The 12,188-nt window shown below is 41.5% G+C and overlaps 1 protein-coding gene across 1 annotated transcript; it reads left to right on the top strand.

The window, feature by feature from the left end:
* The first annotated feature begins 318 nt into the window (after positions 1–318).
* LOC108919116 (TRPM8 channel-associated factor homolog) lies at positions 319–11,381 on the top strand. Its single transcript, XM_029260111.1, has 4 exons — positions 319–365; positions 1,761–2,300; positions 2,579–2,646; positions 10,750–11,381. Exons 1-4 carry the CDS (start codon positions 319–321, stop codon positions 11,379–11,381), a joined length of 1,287 nt encoding a protein of 428 aa, XP_029115944.1.
* The last annotated feature ends 807 nt before the right edge of the window (positions 11,382–12,188 follow it).

The following is a 12,188-nucleotide window of genomic DNA, read 5'->3' as shown; positions in this document are numbered from 1 at the left end:
TTAGCAACCTCAGCCCCTTCTTTTCCCCCCCCAAAAAAAGAACCATTCACACACACACAGACTGTCACAACATTCAGGTGAAATAAGTAACCCAACGAACGCACACACATTTATTAATATAAAACTACTAGTCCACACAAATAATAAACATTACAGTATTCACACCAACAAAGAAAAAACTTTTTTGTGCCCGGGTTTTTTTTCTTTTTTATTTATGACTCATTCTCTGGTACCGTCTCGTTGGCGCGCTTTATTCTGGAGCTCCTTCTCCTCCACCACCGAGGGAAGTTCCCCACCATTATTCACGGTTTTCGTGCGATGCAGGAAACCGACAGCGACCTATCCTCACATCCACTCTCTCTCCAGTGAGGTGGAGCGATGATGGGGAGTCCTGGCAACACTCTCTCCACGGTCCAGTCGCGCTTACCTAACACTTCCACTGCCCCACAACTCCAAAAAAAAAAAAAAAAAAAAACAAACTAGGTGCAACGCGGTGTCTACCACACACGTGCTCCGTGACGACGTTCCCCCTCTTTCCCTTAAAGTAAAACTACTCAAAACCAACTGACGGCACGCCCGCTGGTTGTTATGCTCGCGTAGTTTATCGAAACACCCGAGCGAGAACGAACCCAAACCGGCTCGTTCTCCTAGCCCGGTCTCAAAAAACTCCTTCCTCCCCACGCGGTGTTCCAACTCTCCTTCCTACTCCCTCTTCTTCCCCTTCCCTCCCGGAACATCCCACCCTACAAGGTCGCGATAACACCGATTGGGCAGTCCCTAAATTACATTTTTCCTACCAATAAACACCAAAAAAAACGTACAATATGGGAATAAAAAACACATCACGTTACAAAACCATAACCCTCTCCATATTTATATAACTATTTTCCACCCCAAATATCCAACTACACATGGGAACAAATTGCGCAGGCCACTACAAGAAATTAAAACTCCCACACACACAGACATACACACAAGCATAGCATGTGAAACACCATGTCAGTTTGTTCACAATTGAATTGCATTTTTCTCTTACATTTCCTTTAATTTTTTAACATTAAAGATGAATTAATAGATAAAGACTTTATAGAGCACTCTTGTCACATAGTGACACAGAAACAGAGCGCTGAACAAAGGCAAAAGGGCAAAGAAATAAAGATAACTGTTTCCTACAGACAGGTAATAACAGCATTGTTTCTGTATGTTGACTGATTTCCCTGTTCATAACTGACAGTGTCATCATAATGTTTGTCTAAATACGTAGTACGAAATTCACTTTTTCAAAACTTCAGAGTTTGCATAATATCAATATTTGTGAACTAAACTCTGGATAATTTTTTTTATTGCTTTCACACAAAATGCATTCGATGGCCACATCGCTCAGAATTCATGGACTCTTCTATGAATTGAAGTTCACTACCTGCAAAACTCTGTTTACAGTCCTTTTTGCATATGTATATACTCTTTTCAAAACTGTTGTATTTGTTTGAAAACAAATTTAACATAAAATTCAAATAGACAGCAATTTAGTAAATACCTACAGTGATACTATATTGAAATATATTCAAAATCTTGACAAAGAAAAAAACAACCACAGCTGACACCCATTGTAGTTGAAGACCAACACAGGTGTTTTGTTTTCAATCTGGACAATTTATACAGCCACAAAAACTGACATATACTATGTTTATCCAATTTTTATGTTTTTTTTCTTGTTTGACAGATGAAAAAAGAAGAATTTATGCTCAGTCTGTGTATAGAGCTCTGGTAAAGGGGATTGACGAGTTCCCCTTTGTCCATTCATCAACACTAGGTCAGTTGATGCTGACAGGAGAGATGGCAGTGCCTGTGGTGGTGACCCCCATGGGGCACATCCTTATTGCAGCCTCTACTTATGGAAAAGGGCGGGTGGTGGTGGTGGCACATGAAGAATATATTCAGTTTTCAGCAAGGATGCTAGAATTTCAGCAGTTTGTACTAAATGCTGTGGAGTGGCTCACACCGGATCCAGAATCCTGGGTGGGAATCAAAACGCTGAATTTCCTGGGTGGCCTCCTGAAAAGGGCTGGCTATAGGGTGAAGATAGTTCCCTCGTATAATGGATCAGTAGGTGTCTTCTGCTGTGATGCTTATGATGATGAACAAGCTGAAGAGCTGGTAGAATTTGTAAGGAGAGGTGGTGGTCTCCTCATAGCAGGTCAGGCTTGGCACTGGTCCAGCCTTCACGAAGAGAAGGATGTGCTGAAGTGGTTTCCAGGAAACAAAATAATTGGACACACTGGGATTTTCTTCACTGAGATGTCTGGAGAAAATGGAATCTTCAGAGTTCCCGATGATGTTCCTCAGATCCAATAATCTACACGATAAGATGCATTTACCTGCATATACATTGATCTGTGAAAAAGTACACATAACTTCACCTTACTAGTGAAGAGTTGTAAACTGGTTAATAAAGGATTACAGTATTTTATGATATGAAAACTGAAACTAAATAAAAAGACTAGTAAAAATAATGAAAATGTTTGCCACAGTATTGTTTTTATCTTGTTCACTGAAAAGGTAAAGCCTTATCTTACAGATATGTGCTGTGTCTCTCTATCCATCTGGTGGGTATATCAACAGCAGGGGAAGAGGATATGGACAGAGGTTTGATGAAGGGCATGTTGAGAGATGCAAGCACAACCAACTCCAGTGATCCTACAGACTCTGTACAAGGAGGGCCAGAGTCATTCTTACTTGTTGAGGAGACTCAGGTCTTTTGGAGAACACAGGTCACTGCTGCAGATGTTTGGTGTACTGGATTTGTCTTCTACCTTGTTGTACACTGGGGAAATGACCTTTCTGCAATGCCATCACACTGAACTAGGACACTCAGGAAGGTTGTACCCAGTCCTGGCAGTTATACTCCACACAGACTAAGCTGGATTTAAACCTCTGCCTGAAGAGTCCATGTGTGCAAATACTGAAAATCCAGCGATAACATATTTGTCAGTTTATTCAATTTGTGACACATGTATAGTTGTGTGAAACTGTCCGTAAACTGATGTTCCTAGCTCAAGGAACTTACCTCTAAACAGTGTGCTGCATCAGCTGTAAGTAGCTTAGTGTGTAAACACTGCAAGTCACCTTAAGCAAAGGTGTCAGCTATATAGAGAATAAGAATATTGAATCGTCAACAACCAGAACAGTTTGTGATGTTTCACCTGCTATCGCTAGAGGGTAGCATTTCTCTGTTAAAACGCTTGTGGAAAGCTCTTCCGCTGCTGCATTGGTTTTTACCTCAGGAGGAGTGGGATTCAGACACTGCACCTTCAAGTTACCAGATGACAACATTCAGGTGCTTCAGATGACAACCGATCATCGTTCCAGTACAATATAAAAATAGAAAAATGAAGACGTTCCAGACATGTAAAATTAAGACATGTAGCGTCTGGATGGGAGTCTGACACGGACGCGCATTGCTGTATTTTATTGTGGAAGAAGGAGGTTTTAGCTGAAGAGACAGCAGATTGAAAAGCAGCTAAGAGTGACATTGAAAAGCAGCTAAGAGCTTCTTATTTTTTAAATAGCCAGGACTTGCACTGTATTGCATAAGCTGCAATGAGCTGGTAATCTAACAATCTAATCATGCCAGTGCTACAGCAAGTCAGCAGATATCAGTGTGCTGACTTAGACTGTTGGATAGCGTATCTGAAAAGCCCCAGTTGCCTTGAGTCCTGGAATTAGAGTAATTAGAAACCCATTGGTTTCTGAGCCATGTATTCTAATGGGTCAATGAGAAGCAGCCTGAATTTTTAAAAATGCTGACTTACAAGTGTAAAAGCATTAACATGTCAATCTTAAAGACACAACACACAGTACAAAGACACACACACACACTCAACTCCATATCAGTGATTCCAAACAACACAGCTCAATTACAGCCCATGCTGTCTTCTGCACTTCATAGTTAGAGCGGCACCCCACACAGGTCCATTGTACTACTGAAATGTTGCTTCCGGAGGAGACATTGACACAGACATAGATTACCGTAATGTCTGAACACGGATGTGAGGGGTGGTGATCTCAACAGCAGAGTGATATATAAGTGCACAGTGCACCTTTGGAAACAAAGTGCAGATGCGATTGAATTAACATGCGACAAAGGGGCGTCACAAGCACTTATTTACAAGGACCTAAAGAGAAACACAAGAATGGGACTGGGATGAGGACACAGAGGCATAACAAAGAGAAGAGTAAAGCATGGGACCTGGAATGGAGCACGAAAGACGGGTGCAGAGAAGGAAGAAGACTGGGACTTGAACAAAACAACCACTTTGGGAACTTGGGAAACAGGTGAGTCAATGTGGAAACCAGTGAAGTTTATAGAGTTGAGAACAAAGCAGGATCAAAGCCAAAAACAGATGTATGTACTTGAAATGCATGGATGTAGTTGTAGCTGAAGTCTTCAGGAGGGTGTATTGTCTCAAATCGGATTTCACCGGTGGCATAGAGCTTTTTGTACTTTTCTGTGATAAGAGTGCAGTAGGTCGAGCTCATAGAGGCATCAGTAGAAGAGTGTGAAAGTGTGAATGTCCCCTGCAGTGACCTGGTCTGACCTGGCATCCACACCTTGCACACCCTGTTCTTCCTGGAGTGGGCTCAGGGTCACTGTAGCCCATGGCTGGACAACAGTGGAGAGGGCATTTCTGTTATGAGAAATGTTTTTTTTTTTTTTAATAAATTGTTCTTTATGTGTGTGTTCTTTATTGCTACAATTGTTGTACTGTGTTAGAAATAATTTTGAATAAAATGTAATCATAAATCATAAATTCAAACATTTATTTTATTTTAAGTCTGCATAAATTGTCTTCAAATATCCTATTTTAAAGCTATTACTAACTTCAAGATTTCTTTTTTTTTGTTACAAAGGGTGCAGTGGGTTTGCCTGGGTCCTGCTCTCTGGGGGGTCTGGGGTTCGAGTCCTGCTTGGAGTGCCTTGCAATGAACTAGCATCCTGTCCTGGGTGTGTCCCCTCCCCATCCAGCCCTGCGCCCTGTGTTGCTGGGTTAGGCTCCGGCTCCCCGCGACCCTGTATGGGACAAGCGGTTTCAGATGATGTGTGTGTATTTTTCTTACATCTAATGTAGGAACAATCACCAGTTGCATTCTAAGACATTCATTACTTGACCATATTTAGGGACCTACATCACATCCCCACTCACGCATCCTGCCTGCAGTGACTCACTTGGTAGATTTGAACCACACCTACAGAATTAGGCTTCCGCATGAAGAACCTTTAGTTGACACCACTGCTTTCAGAAAGGTTGCTTTCAAGACAGTCTGTGTTTGGCAGCAGTCATGAGGTTCTTCTTCCTCATCATCATCATCGCTGCAGCGTTTGCTCTGGCATCTGCAAATAGCAAAAGTAAGTGTCTGAGGTCAGTCCGTGTCCTTCATTCTGAATCACTGTTGTCCTCTTGGTTTCATGCATTTTTGTGTTTCTGAGTAGCATGTTTATTCATACATCTGGTCGGGATGAACAGCCTAAGATGAACAGAAATCTTTGCCATACTTTCAGCTCAGGAGAAGCCAAAATATGAACAATACTGCCTACAAGTTCAGTCCAGGACATATTGGGACACAGCAACTATGTCAGGTACTGTATGGATAACCCTTGATTTAAAATGTGCTGTTCTACACATTGGAACAACAGCAACATATTCAGTGCTGGTATTTTAAACACTTATATTTTTAACATAAGCCTAAAAAGTTTTTGAATGTTTAAAGTGCATCTGAATAAATCTCATGGCAGAATTTACCAACTTCCGATGTAAATGATTCATAAATTTATTACTAGTAATTAGTTGCACTACATTACTCAAGCTAATTTCAGAATTTCCATAACAATTTCAATCATGGAGGTGGTAGTGTTGTGGTTAGCATAGTTGCCCTTTAATTGAGTGGTTTCAGGTTCATATCCTACCTTCAGCTGTAGTTCTCTTAAGCAAGGTACTTTCTCTGAATTGCTCCAGTAGAAATACTAAGGTGTTTAAATGGGTATGTAAATATAAATTGCTTTAGGTAAAAGTTTTAGCTGAATGAGTAAATGTATCACTAAAATGCAGCGTTGTGTGTACATTAGAAATGTTATGAATTTCTTTCTCTACACATGCAAACTATCATTTCCTCTTTTTATAGTGCTTCAAACTGAAAACTTGCAAAATTTTTCAGACTTTTTCATGAACTCATTATTCAATGGCAGAAATAATAATTAGTGAAGCGATGGGAGAACACAAACACGCTTACCAAAATAGTCTTATTTTTTCTAGTAGGACAAAAGTTTTTTGTAGGATGCTATTATCAGAGTATACCAGTACAAACAGTAAAATTTATGCAGTTATGAAACCATTTAACACATCGTTCTTAGCACCAATGGTGAAAGCTTCACAGAGGTTTTGCAAGACATGCCCAAAAATATCACTTTAAACTGAGTATGCAAACAGAATGAAAACATGCAATAGAACAACTTAAAATGTTCATTGACTGGGAATTTAACTCTTCTAGATGAGACCGCGTCGTGTGGTACACTGGCTCCAACGTTTCGCTTCCCTTGTTGTTGGAAGCATCATCAGGGAGCTGACGCATCTTGTAAAGGTCAGATGTGAACTGGAGTGTTCGACGAGGGTGGGTGTATTTATGGGCGGGATCGGGGTCGGAGGTCGTAGCGGGTGGTCCTGATAGGTGGTGCCCCCACTGTGTTCTCATCTTGCGCTGTTTCTTTCGTGTTAGTTAGGAGGAGGAGTGACGGCAGCCTCAGCCACAGGTTTATCGAAAATCAAACCACACAAACTGGTACCTCAACGCAGGTTCCCACCACCACCCGGCTCAGAACGCGGTCATGAACGCCTTGATCACAAGAAGCATCTGACTAAGCAATAAAAGTTCCTGGAAGGAAGAAGAACAGATACTTCTGTCTGAAAGCGCTCTCAGCGAACGGTTTCGAGCGCAACCGAGTCATAAAAATCATTTGCCGGCACGAAAACCAAAAAAACATCAGACCTGTAACCAGGGACGGACTGGGAGTAAAAAACGGCCCTGGATTTTCACCCAAATAGGCCCCACCACAACTACAAACAGCGGCTACTATCTCACAATATTATAGCAGTCGATGTATCGCATTTATGGCAAATATCATCACAAAACCCATGGTGATTGAAATAAATTTATTATTGTATGAACTCAAATACTTGAAATCTACATAAAAAGAGCAGATGCAAAAATGTATAATATGACATATAATGATAAACATAAACCTAGAATCTAGAAACCTGAAACCTGAAACAACAGAACTTTTCTACAATTTGAGTATTCATATGTCTGTATCACGTGTGTGTGTGTGTGCGTGCGTGTGTGCGTGTGTGTGTGTGTGTGTCATTGACACTATGCTTATCGCTCCTGCAACTACCTTCACCCTGAATAAGCAAATGAATACAGATAAGTTGATTTCAGATAAGTCTCAGTATAACATCTGTCACTTAATATTAAACCAATCCTAAATTACTTTTAAATTATTTATATATTCTGATATATTCTTATAACACTTTGAATGTTATGGAAAGCAAACACATTATTTTAGGTTTATTTTCAGACAAAATGGTTGTCTGCATGATGTTATCTCAATCTTGGGGAGAATTATAGCCTATGTTTTGCTATAATTTCAGCTGTAGGTAACGTGAGAACACCTGATTGTGCAAACTGACACGTAGCACCATTACACACACACACACACATTTTCAGAACCGCTTGTCCCATACAGGGTCACGGGGAACCGGAGCCTACCCGGCAACTCAGGGCGCAAGGCCAGAGGGGGAGGGGACACACCCAGGACGGGACGCCAGTCCGCCGCAAGGCACCCCAAGCGGGACTTGAACCCCAGACCCACTGGAGAGCAGGACTGTGGTCCAACCCACTGCGCCACCGCACCCCCCACGTAGCACCATTAGAACTGTTAAATTCTGTTTGTTTTAATGTGAGTTCGTGACCAGTTCGTGGGCAATTTAAAACGGGATGAATGGGTGTGAATTTGGATATTGGCTGGGTTAGCCTACATGCCATGATCAGAATAATATCGTTTTGGCGTCTAATGTTGCCACGCAACGACAAAAGTCATGCTGCAGCCAAGCTGAGTGAGAGTGACCATGTGTGCACAAATTATTTGCAAACTCGCTCATTCTCATGTTACATGTTAATCGGAGCAATCGCCTTAGGCTACTTCATTTACTCTATTTTCTAACTCACTCGCAATGTTGTAACCCGTTGTAGAATCGCTGCTGTCTCGTTATGAATGAATGCAATTATTCACGTCAGACAATGCGGAGTGATAAATAGCAGTGAACGTTCGGACTAGGGATGTCCTGGGATTTTACTATAGCGCTGTTCATAGGCTTCATGCTCTATAGTGAGAGAGGCGGGCAAAGGTAACCTGATGTAACTGTCCTGACAGGCGACTCACCAGAACCATTGGTTCAGGAGCAACTGCTGCTGTCTCTCTCTCATCAGGCTCAAGATTAGGGCTACTGCTGCCTGCAGTTGCACTGCTGCTGGCAACACTGTTGCCAAACATCTCTGTTATTTTTTTGCATTTTGTCGGTCTCTAAGGACTTTGCTTTTTTTTCTTTTAGCTTCTCCCAACCGCCTTTATCTTTACGTTTTTTGCTTGCCATCATGAGCCCACTCTCCTTTGCATCAGTTTCGGTTTATTATAAGCAAAAAAAGATTGCATTAGCGTCCCCTTTTGTCGGCTGTCAACGTCACTTAATCTGACACTTTTTCTTTGATGATGAACCAGCCAGGCCGACGGCCGTCGGACGGACGGCCGTTCTGGACTTCTCCAGAAAGTCCAGATGGCCAGTCTGCCCCTGCCTGTAACACGGAAGAAACAGCGCAAGTGGAGAACACAGCGGGGGCACCACCTATCAGGACCACCCACTACGACCTCCGACCCCGATCCCGCCCATAAATACACCCACCCTCATCGAACACTCCAGTTCACATCTAACCTTTACAAGATGCGTCAGCTCCCTGACGATGCTTCCAACAAGGGAAGCGAAACGTTGGAACCAGTGACCCACATGACGCTGTCTAATCCAGAAGAGTTAAATTCCCAGTCAGTTGACACCAACCGCGGAAGCCTACGGGTTTTAATAAAATGTTCATCTTCTGTTTTTTCAGTATACAGTCTTCCCCAATGATACACTTTTATGTGTAAAAAATTGCAATTACAAAAAGCAGTGAGGTCTCAGTAGCAAAACCGTGTTGAAAAATAGCCTAGGCTCTTGCATCTTTCAAAGCCTCCTTTACGGGTGAAACACATGGACAGAAGCACACCAAGCGGCAGTTACAGTTGTAAACACTTTTAGTGAACATTTTTCCAGCTACTCTCCCGTTTGTGCTGTTATAAGAAATTAAAACTCCCACACACACAGACACACACAAGCACGACGTGTGAGACACCATGTCAGTTTGTTCAGACTGCAAGTTCAGTTGCATAATTTTCTTACATTTCCCTTGTCTTTATTTCATTTTTTGACATTAAAAGCTGAATTAATACAGAAACACTTTATAGAGCGCTCTTGTCACACAGTGACACAGAGCGCTGAACAAAGGCAAAAGGGCAAAGATACAAATATATCTGGCAAAGAAACAAAGAAAACTGTTTCCTACAGACTAGTGTAATACACACACACACACACACACACACACACACACACTTTCAGAACCGCTTGTCCCATACGGGGATCGCGGGGAACCGGAGCCTAACCCGGCAACACAGGGCGAAGGGCTAGAGGGGGAGGGGACACACCCAGGACGGGACGCCAGTCTGTCGCAAGGCACCCCAAACGGGACTCGAACCCCAGACCCACCGGAGAGCAGGACTGTGGTCCAACCCACTGTGCCACCACACCCCCCCGGTGTAATACATTATCAATGCATTTATTAAAGCTATAAGTATGCCCACTTGGCCACGCAGGAAACAAACGGTCCAAGTGGCTGCCCATCCCTCCTTGGCATTCTAGATTAAATAGATAAACAGATTACAGGTAATAATAGCATTGTTTCTGTATATTGACTGATTTCCCTGTTTATAACTGACAGCATAATAATGTTTTTTTTTCCTTTTACACTTGATTACTTGCTTGTCTAAATACTGAGCTCACTTTTTCAAAACTTCAGAGTTTGCATTACATCAGTCTTTGTGGACTAAACTTTGGATAATTTTTTTTATTGCTTTCACACAATATGCATTCAATGGCCACACCTCTCAGAATTCATGGACTCTTTTAAAAATCGAACTTCACCACCTGCAAAATTCTGTTTACAGCCCGTTTTGCATATGTATTTTCAAAACTGTTGTATTTGTCTGAAAAAAAATTTAACAAAAATTGAACTAGACAACAATTTACTAAATATCTACAGTAATACTAAACTGAAATATATTCAAAATCTTGACAAGGAAAAAAAATAACTACAGTTGACCCCCATTATAGTTGAAGACCAACAGAGGTGTTTTTTTTTTCAAATTCATAACTATTAAAACCTTACAAATGTAATTTGCCAAAAACACAATGGCTATAAGTGCTACCTTCCTAAAGCAGAAGAAGGCTATAGTTTGAAACAAAAATTTTGTGTGAATCGACAATTTATACAGCCATAAATCGGAGATATACAATTTTTAACCCATTTTATGTTCTTTTTCTTATGTGACAGATGAAGAAAGAAGAATTTATGCTCAGTCTGTGTATAGAGCTCTGGTAAAGGGGATTGACGAGTTCCCCTTTGTCCATTCATCAACACTAGGTCAGTTGATGCTGACAGGAGAGATGGCAGTGCCTGTGGTGGTGACCCCCATGGGGCACATCCTTATTGCAGCCTCTACTTATGGAAAAGGGCGGGTGGTGGTGGTGGCACATGAAGAATATATTCAGTTTTCAGCAAGGATGCTAGAATTTCAGCAGTTTGTACTAAATGCTGTGGAGTGGCTCACACCGGATCCAGAATCCTGGGTGGGAATCAAAACGCTGAATTTCCTGGGTGGCCTCCTGAAAAGGGCTGGCTATAGGGTGAAGATAGTTCCCTCGTATAATGGATCAGTAGGTGTCTTCTGCTGTGATGCTTATGATGATGAACAAGCTGAAGAGCTGGTAGAATTTGTAAGGAGAGGTGGTGGTCTCCTCATAGCAGGTCAGGCTTGGCACTGGTCCAGCCTTCACGAAGAGAAGGATGTGCTGAAGTGGTTTCCAGGAAACAAAATAATTGGACACACTGGGATTTTCTTCACTGAGATGTCTGGAGAAAATGGAATCTTCAGAGTTCCCGATGATGTTCCTCAGATCCCATAATCTACACGATAAGATGCATTTACCTGCATATACATTGATCTGTGAAAAAGTACACATAACTTCACCTTACTAGTGAAGAGTTGTAAACTGGTTAATAAAGGATTACAGTATTTTATGATATGAAAACTGAAACTAAATAAAAAGACTAGTAAAAATAATGAAAATGTTTGCCACAGTATGGTTTTTATCTTGTTCACTGAAAAGGTAAAGCCTTATCTTACAGATATGTGCTGTGTCTCTCTATCCATCTGGTGGGTATATCAACAGCAGGCGAAGAGGATGTGTGCAGAGGTTTGGTGACTTGCAGTGTTTACACACTAAGCTACCTACAGTTGATGCAGCATACTGTTTAGAGGTAAGTTTCTTGATCTAGGAACTTGCAGGAGGAGTGGGATTCAAATGCTGGACGTTCAGGTTACCAGATGACAACATTCAGGTGCTTCAGATGACAACCAATTATCGTTCCAATAGAATAGAAAAATAGAAAAATGTAGACGTTCCAGCCATGTAAAAAATTGAGATAACTGGTGATTTATTGAATTTAATCAATAAGCATGATTTCCAATTAAGACACATATATCCTTGGTGATTTTACATCTGAAATTAGCTGACATGAAAACAATGATTTGGGAGTTCTACGTTTTCCTGTTTTCTTCTTATTTTTTAATAGACAGGAGTTGCACTGTATTGCATAAGTTGCGATGAGCTGTCATATAACAATGCCTACAGAAAAGTGGCACTCAGATGGTCATCAGATATCAGTGTGCTGACTTATACTGTTGGATAGTGAATCTGAAAAGCACCAGT

This window comes from Scleropages formosus, chromosome 18 (assembly GCF_900964775.1).
Source record: "Scleropages formosus chromosome 18, fSclFor1.1, whole genome shotgun sequence".
Lineage (NCBI taxonomy): Eukaryota > Metazoa > Chordata > Actinopteri > Osteoglossiformes > Osteoglossidae > Scleropages > Scleropages formosus.
Note: the sequence above shows the minus strand (reverse complement) of the source record. Positions and strands in the feature narration are given on the sequence as shown.